The 27,954-nt window shown below is 43.7% G+C and overlaps 1 protein-coding gene across 2 annotated transcripts in view; it reads left to right on the forward strand.

The window, feature by feature from the left end:
* The window catches only part of LOC138296869 (zinc finger protein 502-like), a 68,154-nt gene extending 41,741 nt beyond the window's left edge, over positions 1 to 26,413 (forward strand). Inside the window, exons 3-4 of one of the 2 annotated variants that reach the window (XM_069236357.1) lie at positions 11,434 to 11,700; positions 13,718 to 26,413. In XM_069236357.1, coding sequence (XP_069092458.1) covers positions 14,271 to 15,542 — 1,272 coding nt within the window. In that variant the 5' untranslated portion in view covers positions 11,434 to 11,700; positions 13,718 to 14,270 and the 3' untranslated portion in view covers positions 15,543 to 26,413. The remainder of the gene's footprint in view (positions 1 to 11,433; positions 11,701 to 13,717) is intronic. The other variant, XM_069236358.1, reaches the window with a different exon arrangement.
* Positions 26,414 to 27,954: the final 1,541 nt, after the last annotated feature.

Below are 27,954 nucleotides of genomic sequence, written 5' to 3' on the forward strand. Positions count from 1 at the left end.
CCAGGTCCTCCACCCATTTACTTCACAATCTAATTAAAGTATTGGGCATGTTATTATATGTGGTCTTGTATATCAGTGAAATTGCATCTCTCCCTAGCTCCTCAGTTAGTAACCGCCCTTCTAACGGGCACATTTTGGGATACCCTCCTCTGAGAGACCCTCTGCCCTCCACGCGTGCCATATCCTTGCGTAATGTAAGAATTGATTGGCATTGAAGGCAAACTCGTGCTGAAGAGAGGCAAAGGGCATGATATCACTGCCCTCCAACAAGTTTCCAATCTTAGAAATCCCAGTGCGATCCCCGGCTTCAAATCCAGTAGTTTCCGTATCTCTGGGAACCATTGTTGCCCCACCTCCCCACACACACTGGGCATTCTCCCGCAGGGGTCTGCAGTGCCAACCCAGGATTTTCGTGGCTTTTCGCCAAGCAGATAAGCTCATCTATGTCCTGGGAGGAGCTGCCTCTCTCCTCCATATAGATAGTGTAAACAGGAATCCCCTCCATCTCTCCATTTCTTCACACCATGCCCTCACCACTTCCCCCAAGGTTTCGAGCAAAGCAAAGATCTGTCCTATGTATCACAGGGATGTGGAATTCCTATCGCCCGGGACATCTTGTTTGGGGTCAAGGGCAACAAGTTTTTATGTTTACTTTGTCCTTGGGACAAGTAGGCCCAACCCCCTGCAGCACAAACCCTTTGGCTGCCTGTTTACAGAGAGTGGAACTCTCTGCAGTTGAGGTAATGTGTTTCCAAAAGATAATGCTGTTCGAACTTGTATTTATGGTTCATTATTTGAAAGCCTTCATTATTAGGGTGCGTGCTGTAAATAAATGTTTTAAGGTCACACTTCACTACTGACGTTGGTTCCAGTACAAAAAAAAAAAAAACGTGTACACACGTTTGAAAAGTTTAGGCTAAGAGGCTAAGTATAATGCTCCCAGAATGCTCTCTGATTATATGCAAATGAAGTGTCATTTAGTAAAATGTGTTGATGCATGCTAGTATTTCCCAAAAATATTTCTAATGGAAAATCAGTGTAACCATTTTCAACACGATTATGGGAAGCATGAAAATAAACAAACACTGACAAAGCCAACTGATCTGACATTTTTATAAGTCTTTTAGTTTCATCAATGCGTGTCTTGTTTTGACATGGCTTTTGTAACACTTTATTGTTGTGGGAGCTACCAGGCCCTCAACATTGTAACAAACATTGGCAAAACCCCCCCCAAAAGTTTTTGAACTCTTAAAGCACACGTTGCCACCAGCGGCATAACAAAGGCCCCGCAGCCGCCCTCCAGGAGGCCCCTTCAGCACAGCACCTGCCCTGAGTGAGTCTGGAGAGGGGGCTCCTCCATGTTCTTTGCAAAGGGGCACCCTCCAGTTTCGTTACGTCACTGATTGCCACTTTAGTTCCTGACACTGAACAAAACTACTTTGTGTGGCAATATGCTCCTTGTGGAAGAGCAGAATGCAATCACTCACAGTAAAGCCAGCCGAAAGAGAGAGAAATAGAAGTTTAATAAAAACAAAATGTCTTTGTTAACACCAGACCTAATTAGGGACCAAGACCCACATGTAGGTAGCTTTTTGCATGTCGCAAACAGCGACTTTCGCTGTTTGCGATGTGCAAAAAGCACATTGTGATGCACAAACCCAGTTTTGCGATTCAGTAACCTGGTTACCGAATCACAAAACGGGTTTGCGACTCGCAATTAGTAAGGGGTGTTCCCTTCCTAATTGCAACTCGCAGTGCAATGTAGGATTGTTTTGTGACCGCGAACGCGGGCGCAAACCAATCGCAGTTTGCACCCATTTCAAATGGGTGCTAACACTTTCGCAAAAGGGAAGGGATCCCCATGGGACCCCTTCCCCCATTGTGAATGTCACTGTAAACATTTTTTCAGAGCAGGCAGTGGTCCTGCGGACCACTGCCTGCTCTGAAAAAATTAAACGAAAACGTTTCATTTTTCCTTTTTGTTATGCATCTCGTTTTCCTTTAAGGAAAACGGGCTGCATTACAAAAAAAACAAAACAAACGGCTTTATTGAAAAGCAGTCACAGACATGGTGGTCTGCTGTCTCCAGCAGGCCACCATTCACGAGGGGGTCGCAAATTGCGACCCACCTCATGATTATTCATGATGTGGGCATTTGCGAAGCCCTTGCGAATCACAGATGGTGTCCAGGACACCATCCTACATTCGGATTTGCGACTCACAATTTGCAGGTCACAAATCTGAACCTACCTACTTGTGGCCCCAAATTCTTAAAGAAAGTCACAAAAGTGCACCCATGGTATATGTCGTACCCCTATAAAATATTTGTGAACTGTATTTTAGCATGGGTAAATACGATGTGTAGATTTGCTCATGTGAAAATCTATTGAGCATTTGCAAGTTCATTTTCCCTCCAGCCACTTTCTTCCCAACCCTGGAAGAAGTTCTAATTCTGCCATTGTCAGGAGTAAATGTCCAACCTTTCTTATTATGGGAAAATATTAGAGAGAAGCTGGTAAAAATCTTTAAAACATGCAGGTTAGTAGGTTTGCAGACTCAAAGGCATTCCTGCCCTGGAACTATTGCTTACTGCTTCCTCCAGCCCCAGTATGCAGATCTGCAGAAAGGTGGCAAAATAAGGAAATTGCTACAGTAGGGATTGAAACTCCAAGTATTCAAGCCCTACTATGGTAGTAGCCCTGGCATAATCAGAGAGGCTATTAATTGCTGCCATAATTTGTCGCCACACTACATGGCACCAAAGGGACAAGTAGATCTTTTTACAGGACAAGTAGATTTGAGAAGCAACCTGTCCCCTGGACAAGTAGATATTTTAATAAATTCCACACCCCTGGTATCATAAATATACCCAGATATTTAAAGCCCTCTTGTGTAAGCTGTAGGTGTCGGGGTATAATGGGCATATATGTCTCCTCAGTGGAGTATAGAGAACTCATTTATCCCAGTTAATTTAATAACAAGAATGCTCCGGTATTCCCCAAACAATTGAAAGATAAGGGGGAGGGAAGTTGATGGTTCTGTAACGTACAGGAGTATGTCATCTGCATAAAGTGAAATCCTCCCCCTCTATTTTAAAGCTACGTATTCCGGGATGGGATTGAACCATGCACGAAAGCGACTCTGGTAAGGGCAAAGAGGAGAAGGGATAGGAGACACTCTGCTTTGTACCTCTTCCAGTAGGAAAATTGCAGTAAAGGATGCTGGTAACCCTGACTGTTGCCACTGGGGCCTGGTACAGCAGTTTCATGCACCCTCTGTACCGGGGACCAAACCCAAACTTCACCAGAGTGTGTTCTAAAAAGGGTCAATGCACAGCATCAAACGCATTTTTGGCATCAAGCACCAGAAGGATGTGTGGGTACGAGCGTTTTCTTGCCTCATTCAACCTATTATGCGTTTGCTGTAAATTATAGCACTCGGACCTGCCTGGCATAAAGCCAGACTGGTCCCTATGTATCAGGGGTGTAAAAACCCACTGTAGCCTATTGGCTAGTATTGTAGCCAAGATCTTAACTTCAACATTTAGGAGCAAGATTGGGCGATGGGAGGCACGCTGCTCTTTTGGCCTACCGTCCTTGTGAATTACAACTATGCTGGCCCTTCTTAGGCCAGGTGGGAGAGCATCCTGTTGTCCAGCTTCCAAGAACGTATTCAAAAGATGAGGACCCAGCACACCAATAAAGTGCTTAAAGAGTTCCGTGGGAAGCCTGTTGGGTCCCGGGGCTTTATTGGAGTTCAACTTCCCTGTAGTGGCCTGAAGCTCTGCTTCTAGTTCATCGCAAGCCTCTGTATCTAACACCTGTGACCACTGCTCCAAGATACCTCTCAATAAGGGAGGCCTCCCACAGCAGTCAGGCCCTATAGAAGTCCTCATAATAGAGAGCAAAGGCCCACACTATAGCCTCATCGGTGTCACCTTGATATCCTTGTCCCACTATTCTGTGCACCCTTCTGGCCTCCACTTCTCTCCTGCCTAGCCACACCAGGGGCTTCCTGACTTTGTCCCCAGTGCCATGTAATCTACCTTGGGTAGCCAGCAGTTGGTTCTTTGCCCCTTCCTTCGCCAGCTCTCTGTATTCTGCCCTCCATAATTCCAACTTCCTAAGGGTGGGGTGGGGCAGGCTCTTGCCCCAGGGTACTCTCTAATTCTAGGAGCTGACTCTAAAGACTTTCCAGGGCCCCCCATTTCTCTCCTCTTTTTCCTGGTGATTACAATTGTCCCGGAGTATTGTCTTATACACCTCCCAGATCACCACTTTAGACGCGACGGAGCCTTCTTTTTCTTTAAAAATACATTGTGGAGTCCACCTGGATCCCAGTGGCTACCTCTCGGCACCACAGGTCCCAAGCATTAAGTTTTGCCCTCTGCCCCCCCCATTAGGCGTATGCAGTGTTTATATAACAAATCGTGCAAAGTTCTAAGAACAGGCCTGACATGATATGTCTTCAAAACGGGGGCTGTCTCCGTAACTCCGTAACGCGACCTTCCATGGTGTTCATGCTCCTCTCCGTCACAGGCTTTTCTTCTTGGACCTCAGCCTGCCCTTTAGTTAGGCCCCTTCTACCTTCCTGCCCCCACACCCTGATAACCTAGAATGCACCTCCAGCCACACTCGGGTATCTTCTGGGGTTTTAAAGAAGAACTTTTTCCCCTAGAATGGGACCTTCAGTTTAGCAGGAAATAGGAGCATATACTGCAGCTGGAGGCTCCGCAGTTTAGCGTTCACTAAGTCAAAGGTATGCTGTTGTTTCTGGACCTCATGAGTATAGTCCGGGGAAATGACAATCTCAGAGTTTTTGTGGTACACTTTTCCTATTCTGCGCATTTCAGCAAGAATTGTGTCCCGATCCTGAAAATTCATGAAGTGTGTTATCACTGGTCTTGGGGGACCCCTGGTGGAGATCTGTTCCCCAATGCTTGATGTGCCCGTTCAAGTGATGAAATGGGAGGATAGTTTATCAGGGGCATGATGAGTCGCAGCCAATCTAAAAGTTGGCGCATGTTCGGGTCTTCGGCTCCTCATGGAACCCCACAGACCTCAAGTTGTCCCACTGGGTGCATTTCTCAGCCTCCTCCAGCTGCCACACCACAACCTTGATGGCGGTTCGGGCCTCTGTCATCTCCTTGCATGGGTTATGTACTGAATTTTCCAGTTCTGAGATCCGTGTTTCGGCCAAAGTGACACACTCTGCCACATTACAGAGATCCTGTCGCAGACGGGAGACCTTCGATCATACCTCATCTACTCTTCCCTTTAGGGCCTGTATGGAAAACTGCATTGCCAGGAGAATGATTATATTGTAGACGGGTGAACTTCCGCCTGGGGTACCACAACCTTTGTGTAGCGGTCCATTTTTACCTGACGAGGGGGCTTGGGGTCCTTATCTTTAGCAATTGTGCCACCATTCCTGTGTAGTGTGGTCAGTTTTATGTATCCTTTGCGCATTAGCTTCAGGCTTTAGACCTTTGTGCACTTTGCCCTGGATGTATTTTATTCCTTTGCTCGCAGCTTAGAGCCTCTGTGCACTTTGTCTAAATGCTTTTTATTTGGCTTCATACTGTTATTTTTCAAATAACCAGTTCTACGGTCTTGTTTTATTTTTTTATATCACACTGTTTAGCCTACTTCAGCACTGGAGTTCTCAATAACACATTCCTGTTCACTCTTAGCTTCAGTCAAGGATACAGTCTGGTACATTGCCGATAGACGTGGTAGGAATTTAGTCTTTGGCGTTCTTGCGTAGGAACATTTTGTGATCACGCTGACATGTTAGTTATAAAAACACTTCCTTGTCCCAATACATGCAAGAGGGAGATTCTGACCAGGGAACCACAACTAGACGCTGACTGCCTCGTTGCAGATGCTGAACCAGATCACAGGCCTTTGCTCAGGTATGAGGGTTGATGTCTTCCCAGGGAATCTGAAAGGCAAGTTAGAAGCTTAACATGCTGTGCTCGAAATAGAACTAGCTGAGAGAGAGTAGAAATTGTTAACACCATGATAGCGTTATTCTTATGTTTCACTCTCCTCGTGACTATTTCAATCCTACTGTGTTGTATGGTTCTGGTTATTGCGGCTCACGCCTTAATATCTAAAATGCAGTCGTTTTATTAAAACAATATATAAAACTTAAACTGCCTTTGTCATTTGTATATGAGATCATACTGTAAATGAGAGAGCTGGTTTGGATCTGAGTGACCACGACTTCCCTGAGAAGTTCCAAAGATGTCATGTGCTCGGCTGCCCAACCATCTCTTCCCCTTGGGAGAGATGAGGCACTGCTAGTTAGCCGGAGCAAAACCTGATTTAGGGTGACAGAGGTCCTTCCAAGTGGGTCAGACTCAGTCCCCCACACCGTGAACGATCCTGCTACCTAGAAATCCAGTAGTCTCATTTAGGATAATGAGAGCCCACGCGACACCTGCAGTCCTCTGTATGTTTCGGCTCAACTCAGGCCTCCAGATTGTGGGACAGTGTCCTAGGCAGCATCTCAATGGTGCCAAAAACTCCAGCCGGCCATCTATGGTGTCTCTTAGGGCCTGAGCGAGAGGGGAATCAGGCCTGCAGACCCCACTGTATGTCACCCCACCAGCCCGGCTGCAGTAAGTATCAGGGATACCCACACAAGCAGAGGGAGAGTGGGTGCCAGGCCTGGCCACGGAACCCAAGGCTGTGTGGGTACTTCCCGTTCACTGTATGTTTCTAGCAGTGGGTAGGGAATCACAGGGGCTGCCACCTCAGGCTACATAGGCCGGATAGTGGCTACCTCCTGAAGAGGGGCCTGACCTGGGGGCCACCAGTCTGTTCACTAGTCGAAGGCCCTTCATCTCACAGTAGACTATCAAGAGCCGAGTTCCTGCTCATAGCCTTAGGGTCGTCCCTTCAGCTGCCTGTGCTCCATGAGGTTCTTCTTCCATTTCAATGGAACATCACAGTCTAAGTCCCCACTGAGCTTACCACGGTGAGGTCTTTCTTGCCCCTAAGCCAGGAAAAGTGGAGGGTGTAGCCACACTATCTCCGGGGCGAATTATCTCCTCTGGCGCGAATCTGCCGGCGAACCAGAGAGGTGATTTTGAGCGTAGTCTGAGCAATTGTTTCGGGGCTTGGACCTCTGCTCACCCCCAGGCCTTCAATTTCAGGGCCCCTCTGGGTGGATGCCCACTCCTTTCGTTGCCACCAGCCCAGCCAACACGCACAGTGCTGGCTGCCGGCCTCATCTCCTCAGGGACGACTCAGGCTGTAGCTCTCTGGTCTGTGGTGGCCGGGACCACAGTGCGTCTGTCTCCAGCTGCACTGCAGTCTCTCCTCGTAGTTTAGACCCTTAGCAAACACCCTCTAACCCCCTCCACCCAGGTATACCGACTGCCCGGCCGCCGCAGACCGTGCCCCCACAGGCCTGATGTGAGTCATTGCCCTGCTGTGGAGTGGCAGTGCCACAGTGCGGGTATCACGGGCAGTCTCCCCACATCGCTTCAGTCACTGCATGCAGGGGGTTCGGAAATTGAATTCAGGGCACTGCCCGTGGCTTTAGCAAAGATGTGTCAGGATATAGTAGGGTTTGGTCCCACCCTCTCCGTATTTGTTTTTATCTTCTTCAGTAGCCCTAACTACTCCTCTAGAGACCCAGCATCTGTCCAGCTGTTAAATTTCTCAAGTCAACTGGCCTATTTGACTAAAGCTTGCTTATTTGCATCTCTACCTTTCCATTTTAAAAACTTCTTCACAGCTAATCATTTAAACAGTAAAAATGTACACCTTCAAAACCAACTCCAGTGTATTTACATGAGCACTTCCAGTTCTTCGGAAATCTCCGTCATCTTCCCTGTCATCAACCAGTACCCTCCATTCACTGATAACAGCATGCAAATCCACCAGTACACTCAACAACACAGTAATATACCTGAACTTCTCCACTGCTGAAGACTTGCAGCAACTCAAACGCTCCACACTTAACCAGTACCTGCTGTCCAGCATTTATCTGTAGCTTACTCCCACTAAAACCGAATTCCTGCTATTTGACAATACAACAGGCAGCAAACACTCCAAATTTGTTTCAACGCATGTACCTGGAGATTTTAGAATCTTAACTGATACTCATTGCTAAGTCAGTCAGTCTGATTCATCCTAGACATTGACCACTCCCTCAAGAAACACACTGCAAAAATAACAAGGTTGTCATCAACCATTGCCACTTCAAATATCACTAAAACTCTGCTGATAGACTTTGTAGGAAAAAAAAGCAACAACAACAAAATCACCATACTGAGTTCTCACTATAGATTAAAAATTGTGTGCATTGCAGGCTGGGTGTAGCTTTAGTATAATGGCAACTACCATTATTGACTTGTATAAAAGACTTCAGTACATTGACGTGGCAGGAGATGCTATAAGCTGTAAAATATCACCTTTGTGGCATTTTAACTTTCTGTTAAAAATGCTCTCCAGGCACCTGCTTCACTTCCCTGTGCATGTTGAAAGCATTAATTGAATGCTGTTTTAAAATAGTTTTCTAAGTATGGTCTTAAAGGCATCAGTGACACTAGATTTGGTCTTGTCTTTTTAGCATGTCCGCAAAGACATATGTTGCAGTCAGTATCTAGTCAGCGCCATTATTGTGTTTTGAAAAGTTCATGGACCTACTGGCCCCTTTGGAAATTGCAAAGTACATGGAAACCAATGTCTGGGTGGGGGAACTGCAGATAGTGACAAATTTCCAATTGCCCAGTAATTCCCTATTTCTCAGGGAATTTTCAGGGTTCAATTTGAGTTCACATTAATGCCACCCACCCCACAGCTGACGGACCCCTTGTATCATTAATTCTGAGGATGTATACTCAATATCTCCCATCCCAGAGCACTTTTTATTAGGCTCCAAGTAAGTGTGTTGCCACTGATAGTTGCTAGTCCTCCCTGAGATTACTGCTTTTTTAGGTGTTGCCAGACAGCACATGTGGTGTCTCTGCGAGACATTTTGTTTACATTCAGTGGACTTAGCGCCCACCCAAAGCTTAACATTGATTAGGTTTAGCGTTGCTCTTATTTGCTTCGCTCCTGTTTGCCATGGCATGCGTGCATCATGTCCTTATTTTGTTTGGCCTTCACCTGCAGCATGGAACAAGTACTTGTGTCCTTCCACTGCTTCCCGTTTTTGGGACTACTTATTTTTTTATCTTCAAACACTCCATATGAGTGCTTATGTTTTCAGTCGTCTTTCGTATTCCCGTCCATGTAGCTTCCATTCCCTCCCACTCGCCCCTTCTTCCATGTTGCTGCTTTTCCCTCCAGCCTCATGCCAAACAATGTAAGCAAATGAGCTCTTCTGTGACCGCAATAGGTCTGTCGTTGTGGCCCAGAATCCTCATATATTCTTGTACTGTAAAGTGTAACTGTGATTCTATGTGCCTTCCAAATGAAGAAGGCTGCAACATAATTTCCTATTCCTTTTATGCTGTGTTCTTCTACTTTGTCCAAAGTGCAGTGCTCACCAGTGCAGTGCCTCTGTGAAACATTGACAAAACCCACGAGTGGCTTCTTTTCAGAGATGACCGACGCAGCACTACTCTGCACAACTTTCCACCACTGCACTCCATGACAGTCCATTCTACTCTTCCCCACTCAACTCCACTGCATGCCACTCCACTGTGCGCCACTCAATGCCACGCCACTCCACCTAGTGCCATTCTGCACCACTTTACCCCACTCCACAGTCCACTTTATTCTATGCCACTATTCTGTGTACCAGTTCACCCTACTCTAAGCCACTGAGCTCCACTCTGCTGTACTTCACTCTAAACTACGCAACTCTAGTTCACTCTATGGCACTCTACTCCACACCACTCTACGTCATTCCATTCTGCGTCACTTTACTCAGCTGCTCTCTGTTCTGCTCTAATCTACTCCAATCCACGCCTTTCTACCCCACTGCAATATACTCAACTCTGCTCTACTTTACTCTACGCCACTCCACACCACTCTACATTACTCTGCGCCACTCTGTTTTGTCACTACATTTTACTCTGCCACTCCACTCTATCGCCACTCCACTGTTTCACTTCACTCTATACCACTTCACTATATGCTAGTTCACTCTACGCACCTCTACTCTACGCCACTCTACTCTATCCTACTCTACCCCCTCTTCTCTACTCGACTCCTCTCTGTGCTACTCCACTCTACTTTACCCCACTTTTCTGTAAAACATGGCTTAAAGGCATTGGCATAGCCACACGCTCTTGCACAGGCAAAGCCTGTTGGCTTTGCCAATGGTTGTTTTAGCAGTTTTTTTGGCTGGCTTGTGAAGAGAGTGCACATCATCCCCAGATAAGCAGTTCTCGCAACAGACTGCTTCTTAGCTCCAGGTCTTTCAAACAGAGCTATACCTATTTCAAATTTTCTCACTCTGCTTTTAGCATAATAAATGTTCTTAACATGAATCAGCTACGTTAATTGGAAGTGTAATTCATGATGATCCATTTTTAAAACATTTCTTAAAGCAATCTGCATCATATCATTTGCATTTTTGTTCAAAGTATTTCAGATGGTATATGGTTTGCTACAGTTTGTGCTTATTATTAGTTTGTAAGACAGGATGTCCCTTTCCACACTGCTTCAGAGTTTCTGTACCTGGGGCACTTGCTGCATTCTCTGTCAAATACTGGCAGTCTTTGATCATATGATGTAAGGCATGTTCCACTCCAATCCAAGCAGATGAGGATAAATGAGCCCTTCCTATGGTAATTATCCTGACTCCAGTATTCATCCATTACAGGCACATAGGCCAGTGATGAACATTACACTTTAACACTGCTGACATTCTTTTGGGGTCCAAACCTTTGGGCTGCATTATGTTGATGCGTAATTTGAGCAATCCTTATAATAATATTTAATACATGCATATCTTGAATTATGGTATACAAGGCAGTTCTGGAACCTTTTGTGGAAGTAGCACACACATATAATTAGCATCAAAACCATGTTTTAGACAGGCATTTCTAACAGTAACTTTGTTCAGCTCCACCGCAGAACTCCCTCAAAGTCCCTCTTCTCTCGTCAGGCATGTCAGCTTTTTTTTTTTTATCCATGTACCCACAATGATTTTCAAAGGTGGCTTGTGTTTTTTTCGTTTTGTCATCTCTGTCTCTTTCTCAAGATTATTTTAAGTAAGCCTGATTGAGCAAAGATGAACGGACTGTCTACCCCCCTGTTTAAAACAAAGTTTGGCCCACAAATAACCTACAATATTGCAGCAGCTATATCAATGTTCAGATGCCAATCTTCAAGTTCGTTAGTGCAAGTAGATTATCCAGTACAAAGTGAATGTGACATGGATCCTTCCTCTAATGCCTATGTGACGTGGTCATCAAACTGCTTAATTCTTATGCCTGATGCTACTTTACTTTTTATATTTCAGATTTTGTGAGTCTAAGTTTGTCGCAGAACCACCTTAGCCTTCTTCATGGTCTCCTTCCATTGATTCTCCAAAACCTATTCAGTTACTCCAATCTGGCTGCAAGAGAGGGAAGCAGTAGAAGACTCTCATAACTCCACTTTGTGAATTGGATACTTTTACTCATGGTATCTATTACAACATCTGCATTGGAAGCCTTCTCTGTTCTGCCCCCAGTGGCGAACCTTCTCAGTGCACTGAGAAGCTGCTTTGTAGTTGAGTCATAAAGTGGTAAGGTACTGGCATACTCAAATGTTTAATTGATTGTCCAGTCTCAGTGGGGGCCTAGTAGAGTTTGAATGAATGCAGCATTTATAGAGCGCACTGTCACAAGATCATCCTGGTACTGTTGTGTATACCAACGTGAAGACTGTGCTTGGTACAACGAGGGAAGGGCCTGGGGCTTCAGGCTCTTTTTAAAGTTGACTTCATTGTCTATAAATCAAAAGTGCCCTGGAAGTTGATTTCAGGCTTTAGCGCCTAAGGCTGTGATGGACCTGCCACCCTGGAGTTTGATTCTGAAATTTGGGATTTTTAGAGACTTGGCATGGGAGGATCTTAGCGTACTCTGTATCCTATGGCAGGATAATCAGGCAGTGAGCTATTTAGGATCAGCTGAATTGAAGGCTGTAAGACAAGGGTCTTAAGTAGGACCCTTTTGTGGATTGGTAGCCAGTGCAGTTTCTAAGTGATTCAGATACTGTTTGGGGAGTTTGAGCACCAACCTCCCCATGCTGTATCGTCTGTAGTTTGTGAAGCAGCTGCTTTGAGCTTCCAGCATAAAGACTGTTACAATAGTCAAGTCTGGAAGTGATTAAGGCAAAAGCAGCTGTTTTTCTGGCAGCTAGCGGAAGATAATGGAAGATTTTTTAAGAGATTGAAATGCCTGTGGTTTTAAGGGATGGAAGCGGTGGGGTTGATGAAGTGTCTTGATTAAACTGAGATGGAGGAGGCACGGTGACAACGCCACAGTTGTTTCCTTAAGCGTCACTTATTGTACAACAGACACTTTTTCGTTTGTGGTTCTTCAGCATGTTGCTTTGTAATACTAGAAGGGTTCCGGTACTGCTTCCCTTGCCTGTTAATTAATCTCAGATCTTTTTTCCTCCTGAAAATCCATTAAATGCTTGTCCTGGTTGACAGCCTTATAGGCATTCATTTAGATGTGTTTGTCCTATGGGAAAAGAGTATGGGGAGAGGGAGGTATGGGATACCATAATGAGGAGGGCATGTACTCGGTTAAAGACCCTGGAAAGCTCAGCAGCATTCTAGCACACTCTGTAGTCTCATCCCTTGTTGACACAGACTCTCATTGGTGGGTGGATTATATTTGCCTGTCTTCCATACCCTTGGCCCCACAATTCTTCTTAAAGAGGATTCTAGATATGCCAGTTTGGAGACTACCCCCTCTCTCCTAGGTCACACCATTTAACACCGATGGTGGAAAACAGTTCTCTAAATTGAAGGGAAACACAGAGAGAGAAAAAAACTTGCAGCATGCCTGACGACAAAACATTTTTCACCTCAGTTCGCTGCAGTCTTGCTTTACCTACTTTCATTCCTTATTGATCTGCAGCCTCCCAGTAAACAATCTGTGACATCATGCTGAAAAGTAGTAGCTGCCTGGCACTGGATGGTAGTCACCTCAGGTTTCTGAACCAGAATTGCCTGTGGTTGCTTTCAGAAAGTAGCTGGCTCCTTTTCTCTCCGCTTTCCCTGGTCTTAACTTTTGCTGTGGGTCAGCAGGCAACAAAGCGGGGGAGACCAGCCTCTTGGTCCACAGCCTCATACTGGGCTGGTTTTGTGTCCCCACAGGAAGGGTGTGGATGGGGTAGTCTGGACCACGGCTCTTCTTGACATCAAGTTCTGAGGGGAACTGACCACACCACTAAGCAGTCTTATTCCTTCCTCTATCTAAATTTAAGTTGACTCTTCCCAGATGGGTGGCCTATGTTTTTGGCCTGATGAAGGGATCAATGGTATCTTCCTTTCTCTGTTTATCCATGTCGTGTTTGTAGTGAATGCCTTCTTTGATTTGATATCTATGACAATCTGTTGCCCTGAAATGCATAAAGACATTAATGTCATGTTACCAATGTGTTCTCAGTACATTTAAACTGTCTTACAGGTGTTCTTTAGCTCAGCTTTACAAATGTAATCAGTTTGTTTTGCTTCAATTGTGACAATCTAGATATCTTTGTTTACTCTTATGAATATATAATTTTTGGGTTATTTTCCAATCTAACAGGTGACTGACCTACAGAAAGAAATTAAAGTGTTTTTCCAGAGCAGCTTGTTTCCATGCAGCACAGAGTCAGATTAGACTGTAACAGGAAAATGATATTTAAGAAATGAGGCGTCAAGCTGTGGAACTAGATCTGTCAATGGTACTGATGCAAGAAGACGTCTAAATTAAAGACTCTTATCCTATATATAGCACATAACTCGTCCTAAAAAACAGGAAACATGTATCTTCTCAAAAGGGCAACATTATACCGGTTAACATTACTTTCAGTCAACGGACAGGTTGTGTAAAAGAGACCACACAAATGAACAAAGTTTGACAATACCTATAAAGAAAACTCACTCTTTGGAAATTTCTCATTAGACTATTGGCATTACCTCAGAGAAATCCACACCAATTTGATGAATTTGAAAAGACCTTCACTTAAAAGACACAAAGCCAAAAAAGTCGTACAAGTGACAGTACCCTACAAGTTAGTTAAAGATACTGGAGAAGCACACATGCCAGAAACAAAGTGAGCAATACAATTTTACAAAGTTACATTACAGTTAAATATATGTTACAACATACAAAGGTGCATATAATGAAAAGAGTTAAGAAGTATATTGAATGTGACAAGGCTTTCGTGACTACGGGAAATTTACTAAATCAAAAAAACAATATTGGTGAAAAATCGTATACATGTATTGAATGTGGCAAGGCTTTCAAATCAAAATGCTATCTAATGAAACATTACGGAATCCATAGCATAGTAAAGCCATATCAATGTAGTGAATGTGACAAGGCTTTCAGATCAAGAGGAGATTTGTTGAAACACCATAGAACCCACACTGGTGAAAAACCATATAAATGTACAGAATGTGATAATGCTTTCTCCAGAAAAGATGCACTAACACATCATGTGAGAACACACTCTAATGAAAAACCATACAAATGCACAGAATGTGATAAAGCTTACTATTTGAAGAAAAAGCTAAGAGAACACCAGAGAATTCACACTGGTGAAAAACCATATCAGTGCAGCGAATGTGACAATGCTTATAGAAAAAAGGAAAAACTCACTTTTCATTTGAGAATCCATACTAATGAAAAACCATATAAATGTAGTGAATGTGACAAGGTTTTCAGAATAAAATTTGAGCTAAAACGACATCAGAGAATCCACTCTGGTGAAAGACCATACAAGTGTACTGAATGTGGGAAGGATTTCAGATTAAATGTGCAGCTGTTGGTTCATTTAAGAACCCACACTGGAGAAAAGCCATTTCAGTGCACTGAATGCGACCTGTCTTTCAGTGAGAAGAGCAGGCTAATCTTACACCAAAAAAATCACACTGGAGAAAAACCATATATATGTCCTGAATGTGACAAAGCTTTCAAATCAAAGAGATTACTATTGTCTCATTCCCGAACTCACAGTAGAGAAAGACCATTTGAATGTACTGAATGTTGCAAGACTTTCAAAACAAATGGGGGGCTTAAGATGCATCACACAAGTCACACTGGAGAAAAGCCCTTCAAATGCACTGAATGTGACAAGTTGTTCAGTTTAAAGCGCTTGCTGATCATACACAATAGGAACCATACTGGTGAAAAACCATATATATGTTGTGACTGTGACAAGGCTTTCAAATCCAGTGGAGTGCTAAAGAACCATCTCAGAACACACACAAGGAACACTGAAGAAAAGACATATGAATGTCCTGAATCTGTCGGGGCTTTCACATCAAGTAGATGGTTAAAGCATCATCACAGAATACACAACGGAGAAGCGACAGGCTTTCAGATTAATGAAAATGTTAATATGAAACCAGAGAATTCACACTGATGATAAACCTTAAACAAGCCCAAAATGTGAAAAGGGGTTTGAGCCAAAAGAACAGTGAATGCTTCATCAAGGGACCTGGTGAAAAGCCATATGAATGCACTCCAGGCGACAGGCATTAAAATTATATTTCATTGGACACCAAATCATCCACAGATAATATTGTAATTGCATTTATATAGTTCTTTTAGCCCTGATGAAGCAATATAAAGAGTCCATTCGGGGGAACATCCAAGTCAATGTCCGGAGCGTCACCAGGCTTTTATAATACAGTCTAACTGTACATTGGAGAATCCACTCTGGTAATGTTTCCCCATAGGTCTCAGGCAGACTCTCTCCTGGGTTTACACTTAGCATTGAAGTTGATTATTGGAATCTTATACCTAGTTCACCACAATTGAAGAAATCAGACTGTACTTGAAGACGAAAATGTTTTTTAAAAGGAAATTGGGGACATAAATATGGTGTTTGACATGGCTTCATGTACTCATTTACGCTTTTGGGAAAAGACAAATGTACTCAGTGTGGCAAGGCTTATAAAACAAAAATATTGCTACTGCTCCATCGGAGAGCCCAACCTGATGAGAACTCTCTGAAATGACTGAATATGACAGTAGAAGGAAAGTGGTAAGAAACAATATAAACAAACAGATTGTGACACGGTTTGGTTTCAAGAACAAAGGTAACACAAGGAAACCAATGCCAACATAAGAGAACTCACCCCAGTGACAAACAGTATAAGTGCCCTTAAATGCACTTAATAATGAGAAGACCTATATGCCAATAGCCTTTCATCCATCCTCGCCAGGCACCCTCCCGCTCCTTGGCAGCCATGACTTTTAATGAATAGATATCGTCTGCTTTAGATAGCATCACACCAATGAAGCCTCCTTCCCAATTCCCCAACAAGCCTTCCGCCCCTTTTTACTTGGAAGAGCTGAGAACAGCCAAGCGTAACTGTAAAGCCTGTGGACAGATCTGTTGATCCTCATGCAGCACTGACTTCATATCTGGTTATGGGCAGCCATCAAAAGGTGTCAACACCAAATCTGTATCACTCTTGCACAATATTGCTCCTCATGCAGAGAAAATGTGAAACATACTGCTAGAGAACTACAGGGAGTGCAGAATTATTAGGCAAGTTGTATTTTTGAGGATTAATTTTATTATTGAACAACAACCATGTTCTCAATGAACCCAAAAAACTCATTAATATCAAAACTGAATATTTTTGGAAGTAGTTTTTAGTTTGTTTTTTCAGTTTTAGCTATGTTAGGGGGATATCTGTGTGTGCAGGTGACTATCACTGTGCATAATTATTAGGCAACTTAACAAAAAAAAATATATACCCATTTCAATTATTTTTCATTACCAGTGAAACCAATATAACATCTCAACATTCACAAATATACATTTCTGACATTCAAAAACAAAACAAAAACAAATCAGTGACCAATATAGCCACCTTTCTTTGCAAGGACACTCAAAAGCCTGCCATCCATGGATTCTGTCAGTGTTTTGATCTGTTCACCCATCAACATTGCGTGCAGCAGCAACCACAGCCTCCCAGACACTGTTCAGAGAGGTGTACTGTTTTCCCTCCTTGTAAATCTCACATTTGATGATGGACCACAGGTTCTCAATGGGGTTCAGATCAGGTGAACAAGGAGGCCATGTCATTAGATTTTCTTCTTTTATACCCTTTCTTGCCAGCCACGCTGTGGAGTACTTGGACGCGTGTGATGGAGCATTGTCCTGCATGAAAATCATGTTTTTCTTGAAGGATGCAGACTTCTTCCTGTACCACTGCTTGAAGAAGGTGTCTTCCAGGAACTGGCAGTAGGACTGGGAGTTGAGCTTGACTCCATCCTCAACCCGAAAAGGCCCCACAAGCTAATCTTTGATGATACCAGCTCAAACCAGTACTCCACCTCCACCTTGCTGGCGTCTGAGTCGGACTGGAGCTCTCTGCCCTTTACCAATCCAGCCACGGGCCCATCCATCTGGCCCATCAAGACTCACTCTCATTTCATCAGTCCAGAAAACCTTAGAAAAATCAGTCTTGAGATATTTCTTGGCCCAGTCTTGACGTTTCAGCTTGTGTGTCTTGTTCAGTGGTGGTCGTCTTTCAGCCTTTCTTACCTTGGCCATGTCTCTGAGTATTGCACACCTTGTGCTTTTGGGCACTCCAGTGATGTTGCAGCTCTGAAATATGGCCAAACTGGTGGCAAGTAGCATCGTGGCAGCTGCACGCTTGACTTTTCTCAGTTCATGGGCAGTTATTTTGCGCCTTGGTTTTTCCACACGCTTCTTGCGACCCTGTTGACTATTTTGAATGAAACGCTTGATTGTTCGATGATCACGCTCCAGAAGCTTTGCAATTTTAAGAGTGCTGCATCCCTCTGCAAGATATCTCACTATTTTTGACTTTTCGGAGCCTGTCAAGTCCTTCTTTTGACCCATTTTGCCAAAGGAAAGGAAGTTGCCTAATAATTATGCACACCTGATATAGGGTGTTGATGTCATTAGACCACACCCCTTCTCATTACAGAGATGCACATCACCTAATATGCTTAATTGGTAGTAGGCTTTCGAGCCTATACAGCTTGGAGCAAGACAACATGCATAAAGAGGATGATGTGGTCAAAATACTCATTTGCCTAATAATTCTGCACTCCCTGTATTGTCTACTGATAAAACAGTCTTGCTCTCTAGTTGTCTGTAATAACACAATTATCCCCTCCTAAGAGTTTTCCGCCAACCTCTCAACTTCCAAATTTGAAAATATTTCCAAAGTCCAAGCTGGGTTTGAAGGTCAACCTGCTATAGGATCGATTGATATTTTAAATCTTGCATCTTCTTCAAATGCTGGTTCCTCATCATCTAATCTCATCTTTATCCTTGGATGACCAAAACCTTGCTATTTGCCATTAAATATGTCTCACCAATCAATCCTGGACCCCCTAATGTTCTAAAAACAATTCCCAACTTGTCGTGGTCAGTCATTTCAGAACTCTGCAACCTTTCCCTTACTTCTTCTGTTATTCCTCTCTCTGTAAACATGCCATAGTAGCCCCCCGCCCCCCAACCCCTAACCCCCATCCCCCACAGACGACCACAGTGGACTTAGTCATTGTGCTGCCCCCAACCCAGTTTACTCCTCCCCTTTAAATAGAACATCTTGGAGAAAGAGGTTAATAGGCAGCTCTCTTCACATATCAAAACTATCCCTACGGGATGCTACACAATCTGTGTTCACCCTGCCTTTCAGCATGAAAGCTGCCTTGATTGCCATTGCAGATTAGTATCATTCTCGATAAGGGATGCTCTGCTGCCTGGGTGCCTTTAGACTACTCTCCTTGAGCACAGCATCTCATAGCATTCTGATCAGGTGCTTGTTTGACTGCATTATCTACATAAAGGCTCTATAAACACCGACCACCTTTACTTTGGATCGATCTGTTTCATTAGCCTAATTTCAATCATCTTCTAAACCTATGCTATGTGGGGTCCCTCTAGGCTCCTCACTTAGCCTACTTTTTTTTTTTTTTAACCGTCAGTTTTTAATTGGCGACTGCGTACAGATAGACATCCCATATACTGACAATGTACAAGATAACCAGACAAGGAAAGGATTACAGTATTGCGCTTTGTCAGTGTTGCTATGCCTTTCATATTGGTATGCACACCTATATAACGTAGAATCAACACCGATATTGGATGGTGTCATAGGTTTAACTGTAACCTAAACAGCGAAATAAGTTCCTCATCCAATCATGATGAGAGAATAACAGTTGTAAACTATAACGTCTGTCTTCTCACAGAATGGCTAAATGTGACAGCACGTCGGGCCAACAAAAGAGGCAAATCAAGCAGCTCGGACCGCAGTCTATTTGCCTTAGGGCTTTTAAATAGGCCCTGCAAGCATGACTCAGGGGTATTGAAGCCGGGCGTTCAAATGGCAGTTGTTAGCGTATATGCCACACGCTTCCATTAGTGATTGAGCCCTAAACAAGACCATAGAATGTGATAAAAGCTGGCATTTGGGGACAGACAACTGGGGCAATTTGCAGGACTGTCTGGGAAGATCCTACCCATTCTTGCCAGGGTACAGTATGCTGTGTAAGACATAAAACTATCAGTGGGGACAGGGAATAGCATGACACTTTATGAGAGTATTGTACCATATTTTGCCATTCCTTATCATTAAATGATCTGCTAACATCAGTCTCCCACTGGCCATGGAGCATTGACCGCTCTGTGCCAGTTGGCTGCATCTGAGCATGATACAACTATCGGGCGAGCTTATGGTCCAGTTCAAAACATGCATAGCTTGTAAAAGCTTGTGCGTAGGTGGTTCATGTGAGGCCGTCTGTCAGTGGGGATGCAACGCCAACTTTTTAGACAAACTCTTTTTATTGTGTATATCAGTAGTTCCCCACCTTTTAACTTCGGTGGACCCCCACTTTATCATTACAGGAACCCAGGGACCCTCACTGAATCATTATTGGAATCCAGGGACCCCCCCCCCCCCGCACCTCCCCCCTCCCCCTCACACTGAGTCATTACTGGAAGCCTGGGACTCTGGCCTAAACACTGTTGATGATTTGAAATGCAAAACATTACGCAAAAAATACAGAAACAAGCATTTGTCAGTCACATACACAAGTGATAACACATTGTATGTAATTTGCAAATAAATATAAATAAAAAATATTTAAGAGGAAGGTTGGAGCTTTTCTAAATACATTTGAAGCAACACATTGTCCGTACTGTATTCTGTTTGATGCACCTACACTGCTACCACAAATCCATCTGAGGATACTATTTTAATTTTAAGCCTCCAATTTCAAATTCCTTGACATTTACAATACGTTTTAAAATGTTCAGTTATACATTTAGCCACTTTTTTATATACATGTTATTAATCTGTCCACGAAAACTGGTCTTAAAGCAACGCGCCTTACTGCTGGTGCAACGTTAGGGCAAAAACCAACAGCCCTCGTATTTCCAACACAGAACCAGACGTCGTACTCCTGGAGTCTGCCAAGTTAATTTTCATTTATTTCTCAAGAAAGCATCAGAAATCACAACGCGTTTCGACATTACGTCTTCTTCAAAGTGATATAGGGGGTCATTATGACCCTGGCAGAAGGCGGAGAAGCGGCGGTAAGCCCGCCAACAGGCTGGCAGTCTTTTTTTTTTTGTATTATGACCATGGCGGTTACCGCCATGGTTATCCGCCGGTTCTCCGTTCCGCCCGCCGGGCTGGAGACCAGGGTCTCCAGCCCGGCGGCCGTCACTATCCCGCAGGCGGTATTTGGACCTGGCTGACCGCCATGGATTTCATGCGGTTTGAAACCGCCATGAAATCCATGGTGGTAAGCACTATCAGTGCCAGGGAATTCCTTCCCTGGCACTGATAGGGGTCTCCCCCACCCGACTCCCTCCCCTACACCCCCCACCACCCCTGCCACCCCCCAAAGGTGGCAGGACCCCCCTCCCCACCCTGACCCCCAACATAACTACACTCACACAAACGACACGCACGCAGGCACCACCAACACACATACACACACACCGACATACATGCAAACATCCACACACACAGTCAGACACGCACATCCACATTCAAACATACACGCACACATCCATACAGACATACACGCACCCATTCCCAAACACACATCACCCCCGCAAGCATACACGCACTCACACACCCCCTCTACATACACACACCCCCATGCACGCACACAACACCCCTCCCCTCATGGACGATCGACTTACCTGGTCCGACGATCCTCCGGGAGGGGACGGGAGCTATGGGGGCTGCTCCGCCGACACTACACCGCCAACAGAACACCGCCACGCCGAATCACAGGACGTGATTCGCTGGGCGGGGTACTGTTGGCGTGGCGTTGGAGGTGGAGCAACCTATGCTTCCCCGCCGCCCGCCAGTATGGCTGTTGGCGGCTCGGACGGAGAGCTTCCAACGGTCATAATAGGCTGAGCAGCAAACCGCCACCACTGGCGGTCTTCCACACGGCGGTCCCTCGGCGGTCTTGGAAAAAGACCGCCGAGGTCAAAATGACCCCCATAGTCTGTGACACAGATTTCCTCCTCTCGTCCTGATTTATAGACGGCGTTTTGAGATAAGCAATGCAAAGTCTCAACAGCTGGTGATAAAACCTTCCCTATTCATTCATGCACGTGATAAAACCTTAATCACTGTTCACGATCACCAGTGCCAAACCCCTAATCAGCAATTCAAAGCACTTGCTGTAATTCAATTAAATCATTCAACACAAGCATATTCCACTGCTGTTAATTACCACCTTAATCACGAACTATGCCAGTCAATATCCTCAAAGTCACTGCATATGTATGCCAGGAACACGTAAAAGAGGTTTGATCCATATAACTTACATGGTAATCCATGTGCTGCATTATGGGTTTGGAAGTCCTTTGTCAAATTGCAACAAATCGCACCTCTCAAACATGTTTATTTCACCTCTAAAATTGTAATATATTCTTGTCCATGGATATTAGTAAAACGCTCTGCTGAATCATAACTTTTTACTTCCTCCGATGACATTCACCAAGTCTTTAACTTCAGGCACTCTCATTACATACTAGATTGCAAAAACCGTGCTGGAAAATGTTCAAATTTCAAATGGTTTACACTTAATTCAAACCTCCGTCCATTGCTTCCTCAAACGCTTTCCCCAATCTACATTCAAATTAATGTTTCCAGACCCCAGACCCTCTTAATTCAGGGCCGCATCGTCCCAATCAAGCTGCGCGGGCCTCCTCACGAATTCAGTATGAGAAGTGCCCTTCATTCCATGGTGGGGCAAGGCGTATTAGATGTCAGAAATCCAAATCTTCCAGTGTACTGTACACACGCAGGAGATCAGTATCTTCTCGCTTACTATTGAAACCACAGTTCCAATGCAGGGTGCTGTCGCTTTTAACAAATACCATCCACGACAACCGGTCTTAAAGCAATGCCCTTACTGCAGGTGCAACGTTAGGACAAAAACCAGCAGCTATCGTATTTCCAACACAGAGCCGGACGTCACACTCCTGGAGTCTGCCAAGTTAATTTTCATTTATTTCTCAAGAAAGCATCAGATATCACGACGCGTCTCGACATTACGTCTTCTTCAAAATGATATAGTCTGTGACACAGATTTCCTCCATTCGTCCTGATTTATGGACAGCGTTTCAAGATAAGCAATGCAAAGTCTCAACAGCTGGTGATAAAACCTTTCCTCTTCCCTCTGTTAATATTATTTAATTTTCTAAGCAGTCACAAACCCACTGAGGAGGCTTTGTGGTCCCCCAGGGGTCCCTAGACTACAGGTTGGGAATCACTGGTCTATATCACACTCCCCTCCCCCTCCTCTGACCCATCCCAGCAGCTATCATTTGATATTTTGGGTTTGACATAATATGTTGCGCGGATGACCTTTAAATTATCAGTTCTCTATCACATAACGCTATGGACACTCAAGAGCATAACTCAACCTGTAAGTCAGAAGTGCCTGCCTGTGTTGTGGGGCCTGCGTTTATCTTCCATTGTAGCTTTCCTTTTTAACTTGGCATCTTTTAATAATGGTGGTTTGCTCATGTTTTCTCCTAACACAAGAATGTGCTGTTATGAGGCCTTCTTGGTCCCACTTTGGTTCTCCATTTTAATTTTACATTTTACATGTTTTAGGCTGACATTGTTTTAGCAATATTATTTTACATGTTTTATGTGTGCACAATATTATTCTGAGAAGACTCTGTGCCTGCTGCTTGTTTTTAGAAAGCCTTTCTTGCTTATTTAATTTGTATAATCTGTTCAAGGCTAGGAACACTGAAGAAGCTACCGTAGTGCTTGTGCTGCCCGTTTGGAGACAGCGTCTAAAATCTAGACCAGGGGTCTCCAACTACAGCCTGCAGACCACATCGGGCCCTCTACAAGATTTTATCCGGCCCTCTGTTTTTAGGTCGAGCGTACAAGCTTCCGACCTGTTGTCATCTATTCTGTGGGCTTTAATCCCACCCATCACTTTCATTCATTCATGGGCTTGCCTTTCAAAATTCCTTTGATTTCATTTGTCCAAGACGTGCATACGTCATGCCTTTTCCGGTGTTTAGCCCTCCGAGGGTACTAGCCAAGTACTGTTTTGTTACGCTTTGTATAGGTATCTGTTGACCTGGGAGACTATTTTTTCTGTTCCTGCCACGCACCTAACTTGTATCTGCACGGAGGCTGTGCCTACTTTCTTGTTATTTAATTGCACACCTGTAGCTGCTTGCATTTCATTTATTTTTGACTGAGCTCGTGGTGCCGTCCCATCCCCCCCACCTCCTGCCCTTCCTGCTTGTGTCAGCGCATGTTGCTGCTTATAATTCAACTAATCTCTTAAAGAGCTGACAGCGTATGCAGCATATTTGAATTCTGCTTGTTATTTGTATGCCTTGGGAAGCTGCACGGCTTTTATTTTATCAGCAATTTCGGCCGTTATAGCCTATAGAACACGTCCTCTCCTGAAATCAGCATTCAAAATGGCTGCTTCTCCAATGAAACGCACAATTAATATGCACCAGCTATCTTGTTTTTAAATGCTGCAACCCAGTTTAATAGTGTGGCGTGTTGGGTTTGTGTGCCACAGATATGCTTCCAAGGGAGGAGACGCGCATATCTTAACTTTGGCAGCAGCTACTTTAAAAGGATGCTTTACGTTCACAAGCTGTTTATAATTTCCGGCGATCTAGCTTTTCAGTCTTAAACTAGAACATGGAAGCTTTTCTACGGCTAATTTGTAGGACCAGATGTTTTCATGCTATTCACAGGAAAATTATTTTTAAGTATTAAGGTCTGTTCTGCAGATTTAGTTATTGTGGTATTCAGTTCCTGCATGAATGGAGGATGGTTGTGAAATCTTACAACTGTTGTCTTAATCATCTCACATTTCCTGAACAGCATTAGATGACACAGGTAGGAGGGGGCAGCTACATGTGGTACCTTCAGTATTCTCTTGTTAAAATAAATCCTATCCGTATACGTCTTGGCACGTCTGTTCTTGCTCATTTCACGAACCATGTGTGCACTGACTTGAACATTTTGTTGCGCTTTGTGGTGTTATATCATATTGGCAGTCATTCTGCGGCGGCTTTGATCTGCAATTCTGGCAATAACTAAGATTTACACATATCTTGTGTTATCATGTTCAACATATTCCAGTCCAGTATTTTCTTTTGTATACCATGGTAAGCCAGAACTTTAGTCCTATTGCAAAGAGCCAGGACCACAACTCCCAGAAAACCCCCAGTTGTAAAGTAAAAATCCAATGTCGAACTATAGTGTCACGGAAACCTGGTGCAAGATTCACAACAATCTTTTGAATGTTTCCCAATGTTTGCTTCTATGAACTGATAACTCCCTGTACCTCCTCATGGGATGCACTGGTGCCCCTCCCACTCGTCCTCCCTCGTACCATCTCTTACCCTTTTCTCTCGCTCTCTCACACACTCTTCCCACCTCTCTCATGTGGTTCACTTCACGTCTTCGAGCACAATTTCTTTTCCATGCCTTTTCAAGGTTTCCCAATCTCAAACCCACCCTCTCCTCCTCTTCTTGGGGTGTCTGCTGCGTACACAAGTGCTCCCTCTTTATGCATCTGTGACCTGCTATCCCATTCTTTCGCACTTTCTCACACACTTTCTGCTCCTTTATCTGGAGCTCATTCACCTTTTTTATGCACAAACTATCTATACCTCTCCATCTTCTTTTCTAACTATTCTGTGCAGCTCTCACCCCTTTCTATCCACCATGCCGTATAATTATAATGCACAAATAAACTACACACCACACAAGTCCACCACACACAATTCCACAACAGTTCCAATCCAACACACGTAATTCCACTCCACACCACATACATCCACTCCAAAGCAAAACACTTGGGTAAAAGACATTGTAATTTCCAACACCAATAGCTCTGACTCACAAATGCGAGACCTATTGCATTGCAAATGCTTGTTTTCCAAAGCCTCGTATTCCGATGATCAAAGGGAAATATATGTCCAGTTCCTTTGGCAGCCTGCAGGTGGCAGCAGAGCAGAGCGCCTTGAATATTCTCGATTATAAGTTTCACAATTTAAAATGAATTAAAAAAATAAATATCCTGCTTTTCTTAGCTTCAGTTGCGTAATTGATTATTTTGTCAGACCGTTTTGCTAATGTTTGACATTTTTATTCATTGTATGTTATTTCTCAGGTTAAGCACAACATTGTTTCTTTGCAATTGTTTCATTTCTCTTTTGTTTCTGTATCATATATATTCATTAATTTACATTTTTTTTCATTCGTTTATAACTGACATTTTACGGGCTGCGAATATTTGTAAAATATATGATGTGGCCCTTGAACTGAAAAGTTTGGAGACCCCCTGAGGTAGACATATCAGAACTACCCTCAAATACAATGTGGTTTTGAATATATAAACAGTGAACTGAGGAGCACACAAGCCGCAACTGTCTTGTGTTCGATGTACAGCTCTGCTGATGCTGACCTTTCATCTTGCAGACAAGGATTGCCAGCTCCACCTCGGAACACTCTCTGGCTCATGTAGGTATAGGGGCTCAGGCTATCCTTCGAGATCTGGCAGAGGGTACACCCACTATGCTGTCAAGATTAGGGATAGTGATAGGTAGGAATATATAGAGATATAATCCTGTAAGGTTGCCATGTTTTATTGTTCATTCTTTTTACTGTGTTAGTAATGCTGGTTACAATGCTTTGTTTCATCTGCCTACAAATCACAACTCATTCGCTCTGTGCAAGAAAATGATTGTTTCAATAAATGTTTTGAAAACCTTTACTTGTATCTTTCTTGTGTTTACCTTGGGCATGCATATGTACACAATGAAAGGGTAAGATCATTTCCCACAATTTCCTTGGGAATCAGAGTGGGCGTGTTCGAGGTTGCTGAAATCATGTGTCACCCCACTAGGGTTAGGGTTCTGGTGAGTCACTGTGAGTTAGCTAGGAATTGGGCCGGCATTTTCTGATGGTGTGGATGGGCTCAGTCCTCACATCATGAGGTTCTGTCGTTCTGATACGCAGTCCTTACCTTTGTAGTGTGAACCGTATAACGGTGGCTTTTACGCATTTATTCCTGGCACCCATTGTTGCCTTGTAGTCTGAACATTCAGTTCCAGGGCCACACAATTAAAATGTGATGCCCTTATTATAATTTTATGTTCATAGGAGACAACTCTTTCTCCCCAGACTAACTAATGACACTGTTCTGCACCTCTGGCACAGTACGATAAGCATAGTGTTTTATGATATAACTGCATCCTTACTAGGTTCAATGAGAGTCACTTCATGCTGAAGTTATCATGGAGCAGCTGTGCTGGGATGTAGCCCTGCTGGCCCGACCTTCATCCTGAGAAAGAAGATAGCTGTGCATGACATGCACGTTTAGACAGGTACATTCATTAATGCACTGAGGCCAGCTTTCTGACACATAATACCAAGGTATGAGTGTTAGATCATTCCCACAGGTCCGGCAGAAGGGTACTCCCGCTATGCTCTTGTTAGTGTAGTGGTACTAGTGCTACATAGGAGTAAGATTATGAACAGTTAACATGGTTAAATTGTTTTCATTTTTCACCATTCTAATAATTCTTATTCCAGTGATGTCTCATCTGTTTAATAATTGCTGCTTATGTTTTATTTACAAGGATAGGATCTTTTCAATAAATATTTGAAAATCTATTTTTGTATCTTTTCTTTGTGATACCTTGGGCATGCAAAAATAATGATCAAAATGATTAAATCTGTTTCCACTAGTTCCTTGGGAATCGGAGTGGTCATGTTTGAGGTTACCAACAGCATATGTTCGGGGTTTAAATGTGATACTGTGAGCTAGCCTAAAAAACTACATTTACTGATGATATAAGTAGACTAAGCTTCTATTTTGTGAAGTTTTTGTTGACCTAACACACAGTCCTACTAAATTTGTTGGATGCATATAACACTTGGATGTGCATTATTGCCCCAGTGGCAATAAAACAGAGCCTAGTTTTTGGCAGCCACTCCTCTCTACGGTCTCCTCATGGCAGTCCTCAGACTTCGGTTTTCCATCCGTACTCTGTAAGACTGCCAAAAACATCATCTTTTTCTTTGACTCCAATGTATCTTTTGAGACTCAAGTGAATTGAATGACTTTATCTTACTTCTTGATTCTGTCAATGTCCAGGAAAATTGTCCCTTTTCTTCTGGTGTCATCTCGTGAATCTATTGTTCAGGCACTTGTATCTTCCAGATTTGATAACCACAACTCGTTGGATTAGCGCTTGACGGTGTATTTACTGCAACAGTCTGAAATCATCCAGAATGTTGGTGCTTGCC

This window comes from Pleurodeles waltl, chromosome 5 (assembly GCF_031143425.1).
Source record: "Pleurodeles waltl isolate 20211129_DDA chromosome 5, aPleWal1.hap1.20221129, whole genome shotgun sequence".
NCBI lineage: Eukaryota > Metazoa > Chordata > Amphibia > Caudata > Salamandridae > Pleurodeles > Pleurodeles waltl.